Below are 24572 nucleotides of genomic sequence, written 5' to 3' on the forward strand. Positions count from 1 at the left end.
GAAAATAATCACCTGGTCAACTTTCTCCCTCTATATTCATAGGCATCAGTGCCAGTCCACATATTTCCCCATGCCATATTTCCCCATGCCATATCCCTTTCATCCATGCTATGTGCTGCTGAACCCAAAGATAATCCTCTCAAGGGATTGAAAGTACTAGTTTGAAATATAGATTAAATACTAGAAAATTAAAGGCATATTGTTTATCCAAGTAAAAGAAAGAGTCTACAAATTGACTGCTTTAAATTTTAAATGGGTTGTCTAGAATCAAACAATTTAAACTATGTTTCTGAATTATTTAAGATAAAAGTAATCTTATTTACATTTAAGTAGTGACTATGAAAAACAGGAATTTTATTTTAAATAAGATAAAGTTTCAAGTGAACATCAGAGTAAAATTGATTAAAGCTTAGACAATATAATAATTTTAAATATATAAAATTCATAAAATTTTTATTTTTTTCCTAGTATATATTTATAACAAATTTAATTTGTATATTATAGAAAAAAAATTTATGCTACTGTTCCAGGGAATTTCTCCAAGAAGTTGTCTCAATTTTTAATATCTCTCTTATTGCCATTGTTGCATATGATGACACGGGCAAGGAAAATTCAATTTTCAGTGCTCTCCGTTCTCCAACTGTAAAATTCAAACTTTATAATTAAGTGAATATTAAAAATTTTAAACAAATTAAATCTAATCTAAAGAATATTTTAATAGAATTTTCATAGAATTAAACTTAAAAAGTTACATATCAAATGTAGAAATGGGCAAAAGTATTGTGAAAGTTTAAAGTCACATTGAATGTTTCAATATTAAGAAATACACACAACATGAATACTTGTAAATTCACATTTCTATCTATTAAAAATGAATTCTATACACAAAGAAGTTTGTAATTTAGCTGCTACAAAGGTTTAAACTACAAATGGTTAATATTGAAGATTATAGAATACACTAATAAGATGTGTAATTGAAAAAAAAAAAAAAAAAAACACTAGTTTCAAACACACCACTATTATAGAAAATTGAATAAAAACAACATAAATATATCAATTACCAACAAATAGTATAGGTATGCAGCACAACACTAAGTAACACTTTTACTGTTTTGTCTATCAGCACTTCACACAATGAAAAAATGAAATATCACAAGTGAAACTTCATTTTTTCAAGTCAATACTAGAGTCAATATTTTATGAGTGTTGTATTCTTCCTAATTGCATGTTTTCCTTAATATAATTTTATCATTTCAGAAACTAACATTTTAATTTCCCACACATTACTTGTAAGATAGCTGAGATGAAAATTTTCATCTCAGTCATCTTACAAGTAAACCTTATATTTTACTATCTAGCTAGTCATTGTGCACCCAGAAAACCCACAATGTTTTATGGAATATTCCCTTAGTATTAAAAAGGGAAAAACATTTATAATAAAATCACTTTCAGCTTGTCTACATGACAGAGTTGTAAAAATTTATACAAATGCATGTAAGTATGTATAAAGATTGTATCAAAAGTAATGACCATTGTATCACAAATAAACCATCAGCAACAAAATAATGGGTAATGTATATAACTAGTAGTGACAAATGTTACATTAATGCATTTACTGCAAAATAAATTATTACAGTGTCAGCCGCAAGGTAATAAAATAATATTCGAAGGTAGAGGGGCAATATCATACTGAGAGCATGCAGTAACTGAATTCCCAATTATGAAAATTCTGTCAGCTGATATTCAAAGACTAAAATAATGAATTATGCATATTGAGAAGTTTGCAAGCATTTAGTCTCCGAATAACAGACAATGAGTTAAAGAATGATGATAAAACAGACATTATAGATGAGTTCTGTAATGACTGCTCTAATTCTAAGATAGATAACCTCAACGCTCTCATAAGAGAAAATAAACATGTAATGTTGGAGAGTGCAACACATTTTAGAGTTTATCACTGCACAGTGAAAAAAACAACAGTGTTTAGGATATAACAAAGATTACTCTTGTTAGGTTTCTTCATTAATGTTAATAATCAGAAACTTGACTTACTATATAGTCAAAATATGATTCTTTCAGATTAATTTGTTTTCTCATTTAAAAGAGCAAATGCATTATAAAAATATCAGCATTATGTAAACTTCAGAGTCAGAGTTGTTCTTTGTTTTAACAGATTTCCAGAGCAAATTTTCAAATGTCCACAATGACAGAAAAACATTTATCAATCAGAAAGATGATTTTATAGAGAAGTAAATAAAGGTAAGTTGATTGAAGCAAAATGTAGCACTTTAATTTTACTTCTAAATAAGAGCACTGAAAAGAAAGAGATCAAAACTTTTGATAAAAACACTTTATTGATGACTTTATTTCAGTGTATTTTCTAATTTGTAGTTTTTTCATTTTATGGATCTTATTGTAGTTAAATATTTTAAAACAAAGTCTGTCCAAATAGGGCATTTATTAATTTTGTGTTCCAGACTATACAATCTCGGTGACTGACCTTTCTTTCTAGGCTACTAGCTGCCAAAACACTGAAAACTCCTTTTAAAAACACAAAAATTTATCCAATTAAAACTCCAATTAAAAATACAAAGATTTTATGAAAAAGGAAAGCAGAGGTTTTCTGAAAGGTTTGTCGCCAAGATTGTATAGTCTGGAACACGAAATTAATATATGGTGGTCCCTATTTGGGTGGACTTTGTCTTAAAATATTTAATCAGTGTATTTTATCAAAAAATCTTCATATATTTCTTATAAAGGATATTATGATAAACATAAATCTGTATTTATTTTTAAATTATAAATATCATTTTATCTAAAAAATTTCTGAAATCTACATTATAATCTAGCTACTCTGATCATATTTTAGTTAATATAATATAACACACATTAAATGTATACTGTTTATACCAGATTCACAAATAATAGGCACACATGTTGCATTATGTATAATTTTTAGTTCTCATGCTTTTGCAATCGTTAAGTTTCAGTCGATATTTTATGTTCAAAGGTTTTCAAATTTAACCTTTTTAAAATTGTTCTGTTCCAAGCATTCCGATTTTGGAATTGGATTGTACTCTTAACCTGATGCAGACCTTGAGTAAGGTCAAAAGCATTTGTTGGACAATTTATTAAACTTTCTTTTGTTACCAGACATAAAGGTTCTTCAAACGTCATTAGCACTGGTAATTAAGTTGGAAGATATTTTAAATATAACATAATAAGAGTTTCAAAATAAAAATTTTTTGTTATTTTTTTGAATTACTTGTCATAAAAGTTTAATTTTATATGCTATGCTAGTGATTTATCTTGATAAATGTATTTCTTTACAGAGAATAAATCATGAATTAAATTCTAGTCTTATAATATTCATTCAATGCTAAAGCCATTTTAGTAAGTCTGATCAGTAGCAACAGATCCTTGATGATAAACACAATTATAATGACATTCCAGGTATTTCATAATGTTCAACATGATTAGACTAAATGTAAAACTCATTCAAAGCTAATTCAAAAAATTCTATTATATAGATATTTACTCATATAAATTAGAAGTATTATATCATAAATAAATGTTCTCTTTGTGAAATATGCTAGATACACAATACTACTTTTTTGAAAGCCAAAATACATGACCCATCACACAAGAAACCTCAAGTATTGGTATCATACTACTAAACTGTCTTGTCAAAGTAATTTCTAAAAAAAAATTTTTTGTAATTAAATCATTTTTCTTGATCCATATTTAACTGATGTAAGACACCAACAAATCTGAACTAAAAGATTGTGTAATAACAGTCTCCACTTATTGTAATTCCTTTGGGATTTGCCTATATGTGTTCCCAATGAACAAATTAGGTTTCAGAGGTTTAATCATAAGTCAAAATGTTTGAAGTCAAAAACACCTAGAAAGTACATTTGTACACAAAATAACCACACCTTGTTAATGTTTGGCCCTTCAATGTACTTAATAGAATACATTTTTCTCGTTTATCTACTTGCTAGTGCTTAGTAGTAGGTGTTTCCAACTTGTTTTTTTTTTTTCACCTAATACACTTAGTTCAATAATGAAGTTTAGTTTCCATGGTAAAAGAGCAACAATTTTTGCATTTATCTCCACTGCTACATTTATTTTTATTGTTTTGGATGCATTTTTGAATCACTAATCATGAAAGTTTATAAAAATTGCAAACAGCAGCAAAAAACACTATTATCCAACTTTACCAACTTCAATACCACCTCACCAGTGGAAACACAATGTCAGAATTTGCATGAAAACAAAAAATGACAATACACAATAAAAATAAATCCACATCAAATATTTATTAAAAATGTATTATTGATTACTGGCCAAGGACTGACTTCAATGAAGAGAACTTCATAATCTGTGAAAAATTTAAATTTTAGACATATGGCCAAATTGTTCATAAGTAAAAGTTTTAAGTAGGGAATCGTATATGAATTACTTATGTGATAGTGTTAAGTGAGGTAATTAAATAAGAATAAAGTTAGAGGAAATTTTGGTTATATTGACTAACATTAAAAGGACAATTTCAAGTTATGCATTTTTAATTGTTTTAAAATTTATTAATTATAATAATAATAAACAATTAATTAAGATATATTTCAACATCCAGCATTTTTTGTCTGCTACCAACTTTAACTAGTCACTGGAATGCCAGCAATTTAAACTATTGTATTGTGGTCAAATAACAATTAAAACAATACACATTTAATGTCTAAAGCACTGGTTAAGACAACTCCTTACATTGTTTTGGACATGTACAATTCAAACATGGCTTCTTCGGTGTATATGGGCAGAAAAAAAATAATCAAAGTTTTCTTTAAAAAAATTCATTAATTCAGTTATAACTTATCCCATATTTTGGGATAAGCAATTAAATAATCACCAAAATAAATAGTAAATGTTGAATAGGTAAATCCATTTTTTTTTCTAAAAAAATTTGAAAAATTCATGCTACTGTATGACAATGTTAGCAAGAGCAAGAAACACCATAATCTAAATATCATTATATTCACTTGCTCATTAACATCTCATGCCAGAAAATTTATCACTTGCATCTGCATGGTCAAAACCTAATGATAACGATTGCCAGTTTTCAGCTGTAAATTGGAGGTTATAGCAAGAAGAGAGAATAGAATGACTTATTTACCTAAAAATAATGATCACCACCTCCAAATTCTGACTATAACAAATGAAGTTTTTATAATATATTTTAACTTTGATGTTTTGGAACTTGCTAATTTCCATAAGAATAAATGATCAATAACATCATCCATCATTACAATAGGTGGAGTGTATAATTAAATTGTAATAATTGTTTAAGAATTATCATGACAACTTTCTGATGTATCATAACAGTTTACAAAAGATTTTAAAGTCAGAATACATTTATAATATCTTAAAATCTTTACATTAAAAACAAAGTTACATACTTGATTCTGGTAATGTAATCTCTTGGATCCTATCTAAGTCACTTAGTAAAAGTGATTGCGTAGGATCACTATAATTTATTACAGCCCACTGAACATTTCTTGGCTTTACAATTAAATGACGATAGTCACCGCCAAGAGAATAAGTTCTGTAAATAATTCAAAATTACATTTTTCATAGACATAGATGCACATGTAACAATGAAAATGCAACACTTACTTAACTTTCGAAGTGAAACTTGAAAAATTCAATCCCTGCTTTTCTAATAATTCTTTATATTTTTGACAAACTGTTCAACAATACTATCAGTTAAAGGTTTGCAAATACTAAAAATATAAAATAAATATTTTAAATACCTTTATTGTCAGGATATGTAACAGAATTTCCAGGTAAAGGCAGAACAATATCATACATATTGGGCAAATTTTGATCCTTATCGGTAATCATCTTTAAAGAATCTTTGAATGATTTTAACTGTTCTTCTGATTTTTCTTCTTCAGTGGACACTTTGAAATAAAGATTAAAAATATTACTACTTGCTAATATGTATTAAGATATAAATATTTTAAAAATTTATTATTATTAAAGAGACTAAAAATATTACATTAATTAATAATTATTGAATTAAATATAACATGAAGAAAATTTGAATAGCAAATTTTAAAAGATTTAAATTTAATTACATATAAACCAAGTCTGATATATAGTAATAAACAAACAATACCATAGGATTTTAACTGGGCTGCAATAAGACTAATTATAAAAATATTATGTAATTTATATATGATATATAGATGTGAGAAATCGAACTTCAATATAAGCAATTTAATGTTGTAACATCAACTTTCACACTGAGAGTAAATCATTTGTTACGTTCTCAGTAGCAAAAACAACACTTTCTCATAACCTTCCGACCTACTAACTCGATTTCTCCAAGTCAATATAGCGAGAAATTGCAAGTTTAGGCAGTCGTCACCAGTTCCTCAATCGAACCACTTCTGTTCTAATTGGCTATTAGTCCAATGTTCTCTTTGTCCCTGTGCTCTTTAGAATACATCATTTTCGGATACCTCCTTGCCCATGGCCTATCTATTGTACACATCTTTTGTCAGAATAAGAACTGTCCTCCAAAACTTTCTTCCTTCCCTCCAGACCAACCCACATCAGATCAAGAACTCCTATAAGATCAGCTACCCTCAAATCATGTAACCAAGATCCTCTACAAGGTATTTATCCTCATGCGTATTTCATGTGAACTCTCTCTCTCGTGACCACTCCGTTAAATAGGTTGGTAAATCTGATACTACGATATGTATCTGTAGCTTTTTTTTGTGATTATTAGATGGTTATTTGTTGTTAATCCTAGAGTCTGAGTGTAATACTTCCATTGCACTGTCTCTCAACCCATCTCCATCCTGGATCCGATCACTTGTGCACAGCTGCTCGTGTGACCGAATCAATATACTGTCTTGGCTTCTGTGTCAATTGGGAGACAGTGGTGTCAGTTCTGAAGAAGCACTAAAGAGGTGCCGACTCTCCGGTCACATATAGAATAATTTTATTTTGCACGGAACTGGATGTTGGAAGGTACAGTAAGTCCCTCCTACATTGTGCATGTTGAAAGACAAACCAAACAAGCGATAACATGATATAAACAATCTATCTATCTGTCTGTTTTGTCTATTTTTGATGTCTATGCAGAGTTACTTTCTTATGGGTTGTATTTCATACAGTGCTAATTTCAGGGTCAATGAATGGAGTAAAATAATATTTTTTTCCAGTAGAAATTCAATGGCAACCAATTTTTTAAAAAATTATTGGTTAAAGTATTGATACTTTTATATTTGAAGGAAAAATGCATATATCCAAACAAACAATATAATGAGGTACAACATAAGGAAAGAGCTATTGTACTATAAAACAAAAACAAATCTAGGTAAATTTTCAGTGATGTTTTTACTATAATGAGTAACACCTTTAGAGTGATATTTACTATAATGAATAACATCAGATTGATGTTTTCAAATATACACAGCAAAATTTTATTACATCAATCATATCAAATACACTTCTTGAGAAAAATACACAAAAGTCAGGATATTCACCACAAGGAGTAGCATTCAGCAGTTGTGTTTGATACATCAGAAGCTATTGAACTAGGAGTGGATTACCTTATACATTTTCTTTCTGCAAAAACATGAATCTGTGTTGAGTTGTAAGTGTTGACTTGTAAGTGTGCATCACACTGTCTTTCCAAATTTATGTACAGTAAGACCCCGCTTAATGTGGGGGGATGCGTTCCTAGACGACAAAGCACTAAACGAAACTGCGTTAAATGAGGTCATTTTAACATAGAGTAAATAGGGATAGGGAAACACGCAACCAAAAATAAACAAATTTTACTTTAATTTTAAGTTATTTTTATAATAATTTGTATAATAATATACAAACATATGCACACAGAAAAATTAAAGTTCATTTTTTGTGACAAGGTTCTGGCTCTTCCGAAATTTTTGTTTTTTTGCAATAAAGTCGTGAAGTTTCATTTGTTGCATTCTTCGTTCTTAAGCAAATGTCAGTAACAGAAGATTGCATCCAAAAAACCTCACACTCCTTTCAAAATCTAAATCATTTGCTACAATTTGATCAACGATTTCGATTATTGTTACCAAACTTTTTACTAAGGAAATTTGTAAAGAAATTTTTTGGGTTCTTCATTTTCAGAATCTCTATTTTCCAGTTCTACATGAATTCCTTGTTCTGCCTGTTCTTGAAGGTTGTCATTGGTAACGCTCTCACCAGAAACCTGCTATAACCTCAATATCCTGCTCGTCTACATCTCCTAGTCCTGCTGTATTGATTAGGTTGAGTTTGGTCAACCTAACATTACAGCAATAGGCTCTTCTTGTTGAGAATTCTTGGATACCTTCAGCCATAACTTCTTCCACACTTTATTCGTGAATTTATCAGTTAATTCTTGCCAAGGGAAGCTGATATTGCCCATGGCATTTATAATGTTATATTTTTTCCAAAATTTCACCAAACAGATTTAAAGAAAGTACACACCTTTTTCTGATTGGTTCGTGTTCGTAAATAATCGGATTATATACAAATGAATGAAATGCCGTGATAATTTAAGCGTTAAGAGCTGTACTCAGTCAAATTTGACGGTCTAACAGGAGGAATCCCCAAATAGAGATTCACGAGACACTACAGGCTGAATCAGAGGATCCTCAGATTCAAACAGCGTTGGCTAACTCAACATTCAAATGCCTGCCCCAAGTGGAGGGGCAGATTCAGTCACCGAGACCTTCAAAAAAGAAAAAAGGGGCAAGAAAGAATGCAGGGCTCACCTTGACAATATCAGAGTCAGAAGGCCAGCCTTCTGACATGGAACTAGGAGGAACATACACCAAAATCCCAGTGGATAGCTGTGCAGCTTCCCCAGCAGAGCAGGTGAAAATCTGCCGGCACCCTTCAACGCCTACATTACAGAATGCCTGACTCATGGAGAGAGATGAAGGAAATCCAAATTGTACACATCCGTCCATAATTCTTGTCTAACAGACGATCGATTGCGCATGGGCGGAAGCAGATCACTTGATAAGCCAGGATGTCCTACCTGGTATCAAAGGCGTTTAGAATGGACTAGTCCGATTTGCGCCGTAATAGGGGCGAGGAAATCGAGCCAGAGGGACTGCTGTGTGCAGTCAAGCGTGATATGGGTTGACATTACTAGTCGCTCATCAATGCTTGCTTAGCGTTTGCCGTTTTTATTTTAAAATCATAAAATCGTGGCCCTTATTATCACAAATTATGATTCTATTTGTTATTTTGATACTTTTCTTTATTTTTAATGTTTTATTTCCTTTATTTTCCTGTAATTAGAGACGATACACCTTTAAAATAAACAGATCAGCTTTCTCTTGCCAATAGATTAATCTCAACTTTCACCGATTGTCGTCGGTGCCTTTGTAATCCGATAGGAATTGACCGTGTTTTAAAGTCCTGTGTTAATTGTTTATTGCTATTGCAGTAATACCAGTAGAGCGGGACAGTCCCTTAATGAACCGCTTTTTATTACCGTTTAAAGAACTTCTCCCCACTTGTTATTCTTAGAAACTAGACACTTTTGTCAAGGTCGGTTAAAGTTTACTACTTTCACAACAGGGTGTCAAGTGAGCTGCCATTCACACCCACCCTTAATGACAACAATGTGCGAAGTATCACGTTACTCTGTAAACAAGAACTCCCTTCCTTGTTGGAGGCGGGTCAGATGTCAAGGTTACTGTTTAATTCTATTGAACAGAATGTTGTCCTTGATATTTAAGAATCAGTTTTGTCAGAACTGTTTACTGTTAATACATTTTTTATAATTTATTTCTGCCTCAGTTATAAAATTGTTTTTATCATGTTCTAAATCGATTTGTTATAAATTACACTTGTATAAAGTTTATGAATTAAAATTGCAATGAACATTCCGTTGTTTGTATAATGAATAAATATTTATTGAGAGTTCAAGTATGCAAAAAATGTTTTCACATCTCTTCTTCGTCATTATATATATATATTAATAAAATATATTGCCATTTTATAAACAGATCTCATTGTATTCAAATTTTTTTTATTACTTTTTAAATTCACATTATTTTCGAGTCGACCTTTTATATTTTGTAAGTATTCACGTATCACATGATACGTCATTCATTTAATTCTATACTACTTACGTTATAATTATTTTTATATTTTTTAATTTTATTTTACATGTTTTTATTTATGTTTTAAATATCATGTGATCTAATCTACGAACGGCAGCTTTCCACTCTCCTTTTCGCAAACTCTCCACTTTATTGCTTACTGAGTACGTTTTGCAAGTTGACAGACAAAACACGAAATGTATTGGATTTTTATTATCCAATAAAACATTGGGATATTTCCTTGAACATGATTTGTTAAAAGGTATTAGCCACACCTTGTTCTACTTGCTTGATTGGCCATTCTTGTTGGTCACACCCTGCATAAAGCGTATTGGCCATGACTCGTTACCCACCTATATCAGATTCGTGAATCAGAGATAACAAGTATATCTAAGCGATCAATCTGCAAGCAATGCACATTATCGTCAAGAAACAGTTATATTAACTGTTATAACAATTAATTGTGCAACGATTTTATGACTATTTTGCAAAACACACAGATTAGAAATAATTAAATATATTTATTAACTCAAGTTACAAACAACTTGTTAACAGAACATAGCAATTAATCAATACTTCGATGATTTGTTAACAGAACATAGCAATTAATCAATACTTCGATGTTTCATTAACAGAACATAACATTACATAACGGTATAAACAAAAAAAAAAACGCAGATGGTGGGGAGAGGTTAGAACCTCGTCCAATAATCCTACCTTGTCCACGGCTGCATTAAGACGCGAGGGCATGCTTGCCACAAGATTTTGGCAAAGCATGCCCTTGCGCAGCTTTTCCCAACGACCAGAGACGATGTCCCAAAGGTCGTTGGGATTGGCTACGTTAATGGGGCCGCGGGCAAGCTCGGACCACACATGCTCAATTGGATTGAGGTCCGCCCCTCTCCCCAGCGATCCCATGTCCACTATCTGCGGTTGTTGTCGTATCCAGGTTTTTACAATTCCAGCTGTGTCACCGGGGAGCGGTCATGGACGAAGAAGAAACGTTCTTCTCTGTAGACGTCCCTCACCGTCAGCAATAAAACCTGCTCGAGGATTTCAAGGTATTGCACGGCGGTGAGGTGACTGTCTATGTGGACCAACTCCCCGGGACCAGCTGATGACATCCATCCCCATAAACCTGTAAACAGAAAAAGTCAATAAACTTGTGCTTTATAAAATGCAAATGCATATCAGTTGTCATGTTCAAAGAGTTATTGATATAAATACACGAAAACACAACATTATAACACTCACCTATGGAAAAATGCCCGTTTCTTTGGGTGCGCCACATGTACTCACGATCATATCGTGTCGAGGGTGGGCGACGCACCCACACAGGCCCAGTGTTCGTTGAACTGAATATTTTTTCATCGGTAAATATTACGTTATTCCAATCCTCTACTCCCCAACGTTGATAACAGTGGGCGAAGCCCAACCGATCCATTTCATTTCCAACTGTCAGATTTTGTTTTTGGGCCGCTTTTCGCCCAAATAGTTTACCCTCTCGCAACCTATGAATAACATAAATATACATATATATTCTGCTTCCTATATTTCTGTAAACATAATAGCACGTTAATAAAAATGTCTGGCGGTTCATCTTATCGATAGAAATATATTTCGTTACAAATGTTACTAACCTCCGCTTCACTGTGCTCGTGGATACATCCAGGCCAACTGTAGACTTCAATTTGTTGACCATGGAAAACGGACTCGCCTGGCTTTCCACCTTGAGTTGTTCATCTTGAGCGTGCGTTGTCAGGTGCAGTCGGCCAGACGAGTGTCCCGCTGACACAGACTGTGTGTCCTGATGTCGTTTTTTTATCCGTGATACACTTCGTGCAGAAATTTTAAGGCAATCTGCAATATATGTGATAATCTTTCCCTCATTTCGATGTAGAATTACAAGTTGTCGTATATCCTCACCTATCGGTTTCGGCATCTTTGGACAATTAATTCAGCACTTCAGCACAGGCTTTATACTAGCGCTTTCCACACAATTGTATTTGATTTCAGCGTAACACAGATAAATAACATACAGAAAAATGTGTCCTTCTTTACTGTCTATATCTCCTTTTAATTACTGCAGGTGTTCACCTCGAATATTCTGCTAAATGTCACACATTATGCTAATGCGTTGCATTGGCATAATGTGTGACAATGTTTATACAACGAGGAACTGGCGTTTACGGATTATGCGCATTCCCGGAAGATGGTAAATGCCTCACATTATGCCAATGCAACGCATTAGCATAATGTGAGGCATTTACCATCTTCCGGGAATGCGCATAATCCGTAAACGCCAGTTCCTCGTTGTATAAACATTGTTATGCCTGCATTGATGGCTTTCCCATAGAAATTCTATGTGATGCGTGGAAAGCTGCCGTTCGTAGATTAGATCACATGATATTTAAAACATAAATAAAAACATGTAAAATAAAATTAAAAAATATAAAAATAATTATAACGTAAGTAGTATAGAATTAAATGAATGACGTATCATGTGATACGTGAATACTTACAAAATATAAAAGGTCGACTCGAAAATAATGTGAATTTAAAAAGTAATAAAAAAAATTTGAATACAATGAGATCTGTTTATAAAATGGCAATATATTTTATTAATATATATATATAATGACGAAGAAGAGATGTGAAAACATTTTTTGCATACTTGAACTCTCAATAAATATTTATTCATTATACAAACAACGGAATGTTCATTGCAATTTTAATTCATAAACTTTATACAAGTGTAATTTATAACAAATCGATTTAGAACATGATAAAAACAATTTTATAACTGAGGCAGAAATAAATTATAAAAAATGTATTAACAGTAAACAGTTCTGACAAAACTGATTCTTAAATATCAAGGACAACATTCTGTTCAATAGAATTAAACAGTAACCTTGACATCTGACCCGCCTCCAACAAGGAAGGGAGTTCTTGTTTACAGAGTAACGTGATACTTGTTGTCGTTAAGGGTGGGTATGGATGGCAGCTCACTTGACACCCTGTTGTGAAAGTAATAAACTTTAACCGACCTTGACAAACGTGTCTAGTTACTAAGAATAACAAGTGGGGAGAAGTTCTTTAAACGGTAATAAAAAGCGGTTCATTAAGGGACTGTCCCGCTCTACTTGTATTACCGCAATAGCAATAAACAATTAACACTAGACTTTAAAACACGGTCAATTCCTATCGGATTACAAAGGCACCGACGACAATCGGTGAAAGTTGAGATTAATCTATTGGCAAGAGAAAGCTGATCTGTTTATTTTAAAGGTGTATCGTCTCTAATTACAGGAAAATAAAGTAAATAAAACATTAAAAATAAAGAAAAGTATCAAAATAACAGATAGAATCATAATTTGTGATAATAAGGGCCACGATTTTATGATTTTATAATAAGAATGGCAAACGCTAAGCAAGCATTGATGAGTGACTAGTAATGTCAACCTGTATCACGCTTGACTGCACACAGCAGTCCCTCTGGCTTGATTTCCTCGCCCCTATTATGGCGCAAATCGGACTAGTCCATTCTAAACGCCTTTGATACCAGGTAGGACATCCTGGCTTATCAAGTGATCTGCTTCCGCCCATGCGCAATCGATCAACTGTTAGACAAGAATTATGGACCAACGTGTACATTGGAACGCGCACAGTCTCCGGTCGAAGAGGGATCTTTTACTGGTGGAGCCGTGGTTCAAAGAGGCGGATGTCATAATGAGACAGGAGACATGGCTCAAAGGGGGAGTGGTTTTACCCTCCCAGGATACACAATTTTTAGATCAGATCATACTACTGGTCAGGGAGGAGGTTACTGACGGCAGTAACCCAAAGGTGGCCGGTACGGCTCCAAATACCAGGCCCTGCAACAATAGGGATAGAAATGCAGGAAGTGCGAATGCACTTCTTAGGTTCTCCACTGTTGCTAGTCAATGTGTATGCCCCCACAGGGATCCAGGAGCCGGAGCAGCTAGAGGAATTGAGGCTGGATAACTTTAGGTCAAGGACAATTGGAGGGGATTGGAATGCACACCATCCCTACTGGGACAACAGGTACACCCACCCAGATGCAGCAGGCAGACTACTTTTTGACTGGCTGTCGACTACAGGGTTGTGTTGTTGGAACTCGGGAAAGCCTACTTATTTCCACAGTTCGGGAGCTAAAGGCTATAGATTTGACACTCTGTACTCCTAATCTCTTGGGATCTGCGACGTGCCAACTGAGCCTGGATACACTTACCAGTGATCATGCCCCTATAATAGTGAAGCTGTTTTATCCGAACCTACAAGGGGTGATGCTGCAACCAAGGATAAGCAGGAGGACGGATTGGGGTGGATTCAGGGAACATCTAGCAGTTTTCTGGGAAACTGAGGACAGTCGACTGCAGGAGTACTCCTCTTTCATAAGCAGTCTCTAGGAGGTGGCAGATGGCAACACTAGGTTCCAAATCCTCCCTCCCCAGGGGCAACTCCCTTGGTGGATGTCTGAGTGCAGTCTCATCAGAGCAAGGAAGAGAAGGGCTTTTCAGAAGGCACGCCAGTTGGGGTCCATCTCCTGGTGGAATAAGTACAGGTAGCCCTCGATTTACGCCGGTTCAATTTACGCCGATTTGCAATAATGCCGCTGCGCAATTTGCCGTTTTGCAGTGTAATTCCCTGATTTTCCCTACTCTAGACTGATTTTCATTTCAGTGTTGATGTATTTACCGAGCCGCGACATTGTACATTTGTTAAAACAAAGATTTTTATTAAATATATTTATTTTTTCTGTTTAATATTATTGGGTATGTATACATTTGCATTAAATTAATATTAAAATACTAAACATTTAGGTACCCACGAGTCAAGATATTAAACTTAATAGTCCAATAAATGGTGTCCGAATCCATAGCGCCAATGAATGTATCCTGTATCAGTTCATTCAGGAAAACACCTTATGACGCAATAGCACTTCCGACGATCACAAATTATCGTTAGTGGGACAAATCTACTTCTCATTGGTCAGATGATATTTATCTCTCCTTAGCCACCTTGAATTTTCCCGCTCAAACTGACCTTATATATGCGCTACGGCGGCCGGTGGTCGACCAATCAGTGTCTTCGCTCATCCGTAGCTCTACGTCGGGTGAACCATATCCTTTCAACTAAGGAAAGTTTGACGGATGAAGTTTGTGTGTTAGACTACGTTGGGAGAGAAGTGCAAATGTAAAAAGGAGCATCATATTCGACCATATTCCAAAATTCTTAATGAAAGAAATCAAAAATGTAAACAATTAAAGATGGATAAGTATCCATCTTTAATGTTTTTATTTAAAACTAAAATTTTTAAATAAAAACATTTTACTTTATTTTATAATAAAATACATTTTAAAAATTAAAAATTTATATGTATTTTGTATTATATTGTATTAATAAACAAAATTATTAGCTTATTTTTCACTTATGTAGAACCTAACCCTATACCTCACTGTAAATACGGGTTCGTTTTACGCCGATTCGATTTGCGCCGGCTTTTGTAGGAATGGAACTGCGGCATAACCGAGGGCTACCTGTATAAACAGCAAGGGACGCTACTTTGGTGGAAGACTCAACAGGCACGTAGGGAGTGGTGGGGGCAGGTGTGTGCATCCCCCCAACAAGGTCGACTATATACCAAATTTTTAGGAAGCTGCGGGTCCCTATCAGCCCATCGACTTCACACTATGTCCTTCAGACAGAGGTCACAATTACCTCACCAGACCAGCAGGTGGAAGCGTTGTCTTCCTTTTTTGGAGGCCCCATCAGATTGGTACTTTTGGTCCCCTTCAGGCCTCAAACTCTACAAGGGTGAGAGTAGAGGAAGCAGACTTTCAAGTATCGGAACTAAAGCGGGCCCTCCAGGGTCTCTGGAACAATACTCCTGGACTGGATGGGGTGTCAGCACAAACCCTAAGGGTACTTCCCAAGGAGGGCCAGGCAGCTCGGCTCGGAGTTATAAATCGTATATTGAACACGGGACAGAGTCCAGCAGAATGGAAGATGGCGCATATAATACCGATACTCAAGCCAGGGCGATCAGTGACTTCCTGTGCAGCCTATCATCCGATTTCAACGACATCGAATGTGGCAAAAGTGTTCGAACGCCTGGTATTAATGCGATTGCAAAGGGCCTTGATGGCCTCTAACCTATTTAACAAGAACCACTTCAGGTTTATCCCTTACTGGGGGGGGTAGAAGATGCTATTATCAGGATACATCACACAATAGTGGTAGCGAGGGCACAGAAAAAATGGGTGTATTTGGTCTCCCTAGACCTTGAGGGAGCGTATGACTCGGTCTACCAGCGGGGTCTGCTCACCAAGCTTTCTTGGCGAGCAGACCCCACTGGTCTTTCTTGAAATACTGTAGTGCTCTAGCACTACAGGATTTCAAGGAAGACACTTCGGTGGCTGTCCTATTTTCTCTTACATCAGGAGTTCCAGATAAAGTGGAGGGGAGTGAAGTCTGCCCCTTCACCTGTTTCTTCAAGGAGTTCCGCAGGGGAGTGTGTTAGCCCCACTTCTCTTCACCCTGTATATGGCGGATCTCTGGACGGCGCTCCCAACAGATGTTACAGGTATCCTGTATGCCGATGACCTATATCTTATAGCCACTAGCATACAGGCAGATATGACTAAATACAGAGTCCAAAGAGCTCTTGAACACCTAGAACAATGGGAGGTCCAATGGAGTATGGCTTTTTCGGCTACAAAAAGTGGGACAATTGACTTCTCTTCAAAGCGTCATCGGCCACCGGTCGTCCTTTGTTTACTATCAGGGACCATTCCGCAGGTAACCTCAATGAAGATTTTGGGGTTACATTTTAACCATACATTCATGCGGAGTGCCCACGAACAGCATCTTAGGAACAAGCTTACTAGGGCGGGATCATATTTCAGGTATTTTGCATCCCGGTGCAATGGGGCCCACAAGACAGACTTACTTTGGCTAGTTAACACAGTCATCCTTCCGATGGCGGAGTTTGGTGCACCCCCCTTGGATGGTGCACTGCCAACAACCAGCCATAGGATTGAGAAGCAGGTTCATGCGGCTCTCCGGTCGGCCCTAGGAGTCCCACTTATGACTCCGCTACTATCGTACACAGAGACAAGATATATCAGACTAAAAGCACAGTTGTACTTACATACAATCACACATGCAGCTAATCACATCTCGAGGGGTCACTTCAGCTCCCTTTACAGTATTTTGTCAACTGGGATGAGTATAGAGAACTACAATTGGAGAAGGTTTCAGGAGCCCTATGTTTCTAGGGTGTTTTCACATCTAAGGAACTTAGGCATATCCATAGCCAGCATCTATCGGCAGAGGAGTCTCCCGCCTTCCATCACACAGATTGATCATCAGGTAAATCTAACGGCATGTCGAGCCAAGAAAACCGGGCTGTCAGGTGAAGACAGGGCGTTTTTTGAAGAGCAGGTGACTAGTAACTGGGAGGGATGGTCGCTCATAGGGACGGACACATCCAAGACACCCACGCGGACAACGATAGGAATCTTCCTTCCAGAAGGGAAGGGAAGCGAGACTTGGGGGCTAAAAGAGTATTGTGGAATCTTCCTGAAGCGACAGGGATAATGAGGGAAACCGTCCTGAGTGCCCAAAATTCCCGGCCGACTGTTCTGTGTAGGAATAGTAGGTTGGTATTACAGGCAATAGCTAATGTGGGCCACAACTCGCCAGCTTTAATCATCGATACTGTGGATGGGGTCACCTCTTTTCCCAATTCAATCGTGTTGGTGTGGACCCCAGATCACTCTGGAATAGTACTAAACGAAGAAGCTGATAGGGCAGTGAAGGGGGCAAGTGTCACAAGGTCTTGGCAGGGCCCCCTGATGCCCAGGGACATACATAAGCTCACGAGGAAACGGATTAGGAACTCGCTGATGGGCCCTTGGGCACAGGTCCATAGGAATAAGGGGCGAGATCATCTGAGGCCTTTAGACCCCTGGCCGTACAATCACACATCATCTAGGTGGGTGGAGACACTACTAGCAAGGCTTAGGATAGAAACTGCACTGCTAAACACATTTCTATATTCACGAGGTTTAATCCCCTCCCCGAATTGCTCTCTTTGAGGGGAAGCAGGAACACCCAAGCATTTTTGGTTGAGGTGCCTGAATTATGAGGAGGCACGAAAGGAGCTAGAGAAGAGTTTGGCTCTGGACTTAATGGTAGTGAGAACTCTATCACCAATTTATTGGGCACAGGCAGATCCAAAGAAACATGTGATAACACTAGAAAAGTACATCTCAAGGACAGGTCACTTTACCTAGATAGCCAGCGCCGCTCATCGGAGAAAAAGCATATTAAGGCTGAAATCTCCATATGAACCAGGGAGGAGATGAAAGAAAGAAAGCAAGAAATGTCAGTAATTTAAATTATTTACTTGTGTAAATAATAATGAAAACAATTAACGTTTAAAGCATTAGTTACTACTATAACTGATAAATAATAATAATAACTGATTATTAGAAAAACCAATAATTATTTGACAATTTCATAACTTGTTTCCCTAATAATCACTACTGTTCAGATCACACCAGTATATTGATAACTGATAACATTCCACAATCATGTATTAATAACTTATAACTGCAAGTAATCAGCCACATGTTGGAGCTGATAACATAAAAAGATAGCTTAATAATGCCTATTTGCCTGAAGATTGCTTATAACCAAAGTTTCACAAATGTATTTTAATTTATATACTTTGGGATATGTTAATTCTGATAACATTAAATGACTTCCATGACTATAATAAGTGAATTCAACTGTATCATCATTTACTGTCAAAGTACTTAAAAATTCTTTAATTTTTTAAACAAAATTTAATGATTGATACAATTAATGTTATAAGTGATGGATTCACTTTCAGAACTCAAGAGTAAACCCTCAGATTTTAGGCCCAATTTTTCTGCATCAAACCAGAAAACTGGCTGCTATGAGAGCAAGGATGATTTAACATCATTGGGAATTTAATACAAATTCATTCTAATTAATGTTAATAGAAAAAATATTAATAACTTTACCTTCTATATTGTGAGGAAGTACAAGATCTCCAATTATTGGCTTCAGTCCATATTCTTTAATTCGAAACGAAGCAATCTGATTCCAAATATAACTTTGAAAGCTGTGTACATACATAAGTCTAGTATTTCTTGGTATCTGTTAAATAACCATTTTAATTTATTAATAAGAATAATTACTAGTTATATAGTTATATTTTTATAATAAATTTATAAGATTTTGCATGTCCTCAGTCAAAGTCTAAATGCATTATTATGCCAAATAGACTTTGAAGGCAAGTTTCTCAACATTAAGTAAATACTTTATGAGAGCAAGGATGTAAATCATCATTGGACATATGAACAGAGAAATCATTAGATAATAATATTAAAATACATATAGGTAATTAAATTAACAAACTTAATACTTCATTTTTCTGAGTTAATCAAATGACACAGCCAGATTCTTATCAGACTATAATATGGCTAATTAATTAATAACACACTATGTAATTTGGACTAGAGAAAGGCAGTTAAACTGCCATTCAATGTTAAATTCAATAATAAGAAATAAGCTTAGAATATTCTGGAAGAAAAGAGTGGTACTTGAACCCATATCCTCTGCTTACCATGCAGATGTGTACACAGTTAACAGTCTGCTTATTAGTTATGTACCCTGGGGACCTATTCTGAGTAGTATCGTTAAGCTAACAAATATGATAAAAACCAGTTTCTGTCAGAACCACGTGATTCGCATTTAATCAACTGTGAAAATGCTACTCCGTGTCGTACATTTTGTTTTTGGTTCCGATAGCCACATGTGATAACTAAGCTTTTGTTATCGATCACTCTCGACCTGCCATTAGGAATGTAACGAAAGTGAAAACAACATGCCGTCTTTTGATGTAAGAACAATTTTGCTTCACGAGCAGTTGGAGAGAGAGTTAATAAACTTTGTTGTTGTATTGCTTGAAAATAATAACCTTAACTATTTATGAATATTGTATGAATAATGTAATTGCTTTCTTGTTAAAATTTAAAGTAAGTAGCTATAGCATGAACATTATTTCTGAAATAGGTTTCATTCACATATGTATAAATTAAAATAATATTTATATATTTATATTCAAAGCTATCAGTTACTTTTTGCCATCTTTCTGGATCATTTTGTGAGCAGACTTCTTCGGAATTCAGATGGTTGGCTATTTCTTGCCACAATTTCTGACGATCTTTTACAGTAAAGGGAGCATCTAACTTCCCTGACATTATTTTAGGATTGTCTTCCATAAAATTGATGAACATCTCAAACTGGCAACTTGTAGTTCGCTGGCTTCATTGTCCTTTCTTTGACATTTTAAAACAAAACTATATTATAAAATAAAACCATGTGCTTTGCTTAGAAAATGGCAGGTTGCTGTCACGTGACAAAAATACAATGTTAACTAAACTGTGTATCATGCTCGTTGAGTTATCGGAAGAGCTCAGAATAGGTCCCGACCTCTGTCCAATCTTCACTTCCAGAATGATTAGCTTAACCTCACCTGTGTTATTCCTGACATATATCGAGGTCGTGACATTTGACCCGCCAGGTTAAACCTGATATATCTTGTTACAGTATCGGTACATTTTTGATACTAGATGTCGCTGTGCATCATAATTTTTATATTAAAATGAACTTTCAAAATATAATTTTTTTGTTTTTATATTTTTCAATATATTTATTTTGTTTGTGCAAAATATAAAATATTTTATTAGCCTGAATATTCCTAAATAATGTTAAAGACAATTTCAAACTCTTCACACGTATATTTTCATAATTTCCAGTAAAAGTTTAACTGTATTATTAGGTAGAAAAATCAATACTTTGTTTATTTGTTTTTCATACAAGTGAAACATTTACAAAGGGAGAGGCAGTNCTTAACATCGACAAAAATTCAACATGGCAGCCACATGCAACGGATTAAAATTTCAACATGGAATAAGTTAAAAGCTATAACTGGTTATACTGGTCAATGTAGTAAGTGATGAAGAGTGTACAACAGTAATATATAATTGATAAATTCTGGCATAATTATGCAAATTTCCAATATTCATTGACTCAATATTCAATATCACCTATTTTGATACTGTAATGCAATCATTTGGGTCAAATAAGTGCCATCTTAAAATTTTTTTTTAAAAAATGGTGCTAAAGCAGATACAAGGCTATGAAACTTTATGCCAGAACGTATCAGATGCTGATTGGTCAATTTTTGACACACCCTTTTTTCTGCCAGTATTGAATACTAGCAGACCCTGCCACGTGTTGTTGTGGCTCAAAATGTATCTATTATAAATGTATAACACTTCTCCTGTGAGGGGGAATATCGAAAAATCCCTTCTTAGTGTACATTCTGTTGACGTATCCTATTAAAATGCAATCAAAAGCGCAAAAAACCGCATCTAAAATAGTATAAATAGAAGCAGAGTTCTTTATGGTAAGCCTTAATCCTAACCATCTCCCTTCAGTGGGGGGAATTTCGACATGTATATTATATAAAAACACGTGTGTATTCGAATGCAGCATTGTGTCAAAATTTCAAAGGAATCTGTAGGAACAAATAAACATTACATTTTTATTTATATAGATAGATAGAAGATGATCTGCTTTAGTTCATTTTCACAGAAAAGCAAACTTAGGGCATCGTACTCGTAATTTAACTGTATAAGGATCACTTTTTGGTAGTAGTAATGGTTGTTTTAGGGGTAGATGGAGATGCATAAGACAGCACAAGGGAAACCAGAACACTTCAGAATCTATGAGCTTACAACATTAATCACTTGGTCATCCAGCCTAATATTCTATATATATATATATAAATGGACGTGTGTGTCCCTATATTTCACTTTTTCACCAAAACTACATATCGCACATGAATGGTGTTTGTATGTGGTAGTAGCCCCAAGTCTCCATTCGTGCACTACGGTGGTTGCGTCTCGATAGCTATAAGGGTGCGGGAGATATGGGGCTGAAAGTGGTTGAAAGTGGTTTTCTATTTCGAATTTTATGTTCGAATTTGTTCGAATATTGGTTCGATTATAGAACGATTGTAAACGTTCCAGAAAAGTTGAAAATAGTTCGTTTGACTGGACGTGAACAGGAGACGTTCAGAAATAGAATCGGAATCAGGTCTCTAATTAGTCTGGAAACGGGAAACCTAATTCTTGCATTCTGTGAAAACGGGTAAGATTAGCTATAATGTAATTATCTTAATCTTCACTATTGTTACTTTTTAAAAACCCAGCAAAGCAGGTCCTTGCAGCTAGATTCTAGATTACTTAGAAAAAGTCTTTTATATATATAAAAAAACTATATTACATACAAATATACAAACAAATAAAAACCCAGCGAAGCGGGTCCTTGCAGCTAGTCTAATAATATTATCATTGTCGTTTATTATTGTTAAACTATTTACTTACCGCATTAAGTGAATTGACCATATCTGATAAACTGTGACTGATTAATCCTCGTAACAAATGACCCTCAGCACTTCCTTTCTTTTTTAGATGTTCTAATGCTGCCTTTGGATCTTTAGTTTCAGCCCATATTTTCCTGTAAGTTTCTGGTTCAGAACTGTCTGATAAAAATAATTATTTCCATTTAGAAATAATGTTGGCTATTAATAGATATATATTGTACATAAGGCTTAAACAAGTGTTTTCAAACTCAATTATATTTATGAAATTATTAGAATATAGTTGTTTAACTTTTTAAAGAATAAATATATTTTTATAATTAAAACTTCTACATTAGATATGCATACACCCTACTGCACACTATGTTTTCCTTTCTTTAAATAAGTAAATCTCTAATATAATGTGATTACAATCATATTTGTCATTGGAAAAATTTTTCCTGATCTCTTTTTATCATAAAATATTTGTCATAAATGTCATTAGAAATAACAAAAAAAAAAATATTTAGTATATATATAATTTGTAACATTAAATCATGTTTATTGTTATCAAAGCTAAATGATTACCAGATTAAATTAGGCTACATTCCCTACTAATAATTATTAAACACAAAGTAATTTAGCACTAAAGGTAGTCATTAGGCATCATCTTAAATATTAATTTAATTGTAATAAATTTAATACATTTAATAATTTAGAAATTTCTAGAGGTAAAGAATTGGCCTGGAGCAGAACTCAAACCTAAAACTGTTGCTTACTGTGCAGATGCATTGCAAATTAGCTACCCAGATCTCCATCCAATCCTTCACTTCCAAATGAGAAGCAAAGGAATAATCCTTTGCTTCTCATTTCCTTTGCATAAACTTGGATGATACGAGAGCAATTTGTGATTTCTGCATCACTTAACAAATAATTGTATTATTATTTTCATGTTAATTTCTTCTTTGTTTGCATTTTATTTATACTTTAGTCTATCCATTACTATGTTAGTTTCTTGTGATACTCACTTCATAAGCATTTAAGACCTACTAAATAATAAATTATAAGTTAAGTAGTAAATTATAGTACTTTCTTATCAAAACCCAAGTTTCATTCAAAAGAAAAAAATTAATAAAAGTAATGTAATTTGAATACAATGATAAGTAATTACATATCTATACATAAACAAGCAGCTACAAATTTTTCAGGTCCATTACAATCTTGTGAGACCTCCATCAGATACATGCTTAACACACACATATATATAAGTATTTGCCGCTTAATAATAGACTACATATTTTTCAACTTCATTATAATCTTGTGGGACCTCTAAAAAATTTGTAGCCACCTGTACTTTACGTTAGATACATAATTATATATCATTGTAATACAACTGTGTTATATATAGACTATATGAGGTGTAATAATTCATAATATTTTACTTTAAGATACAATGAGAGATAAAACATTTTTTAAATGCCATTTTATAGTTTACTTCTCACCACAGGTTTTAAAAATAGTGTACAGTACATGATAATTTTATGAATGCAAAAGTAAGCACAAAAATAAGACCTGCATGCCCTCAAAGTCTAAATGCATTGTCATGCCAAACAGACTTTGAAGCCAAGATTCTCAACATTAAGTAAATACAGTAGAGCGTCGATTTTCCGAAAGTCAATCATCCGAAAGATTTCCAGTCGGCAAATTTAAATTTTCGCCAGTGCTGTGGAGCTTCAATCTTTGGCTATGTCTTCGGCTACTCAAATATTTTACATTTTTGATAATAAATTAACATCTGAAGTATAATTTTTTATTATTTTTATATNACATCATTTATATCCAGAAAAAGAAACAGTACTTAATTACATTTAATTATAAACTCAAAATCAAGACTACAAATTAACTTCATAATAAAAAAAATATGTAAAATAACC

General features: G+C 34.3%; 1 protein-coding gene across 1 annotated transcript in view; it reads right to left on the reverse strand.

Moving 5' to 3' along the window:
• Positions 1-450: 450 nt before the first annotated feature.
• The window catches only part of LOC111625042 (pseudouridylate synthase 7 homolog), a 55419-nt gene continuing 31297 nt past the window's right edge, over positions 451-24572 (reverse strand). Inside the window, exons 12-17 of the mRNA XM_023368061.1 lie at positions 22664-22821; positions 19229-19364; positions 5811-5960; positions 5674-5743; positions 5457-5602; positions 451-640 (exon numbers count right to left, since the gene is read on the reverse strand). Of these exons, the coding sequence (XP_023223829.1) occupies positions 519-640; positions 5457-5602; positions 5674-5743; positions 5811-5960; positions 19229-19364; positions 22664-22821 (782 nt within the window). The 3' untranslated portion in view covers positions 451-518. The remainder of the gene's footprint in view (positions 641-5456; positions 5603-5673; positions 5744-5810; positions 5961-19228; positions 19365-22663; positions 22822-24572) is intronic.

Source organism: Centruroides sculpturatus, unplaced genomic scaffold (assembly GCF_000671375.1).
Source record: "Centruroides sculpturatus isolate CEXI.00-Female unplaced genomic scaffold, Cexi_2.0 scaffold77, whole genome shotgun sequence".
NCBI classification, from domain to species: Eukaryota; Metazoa; Arthropoda; class Arachnida; order Scorpiones; family Buthidae; genus Centruroides; species Centruroides sculpturatus.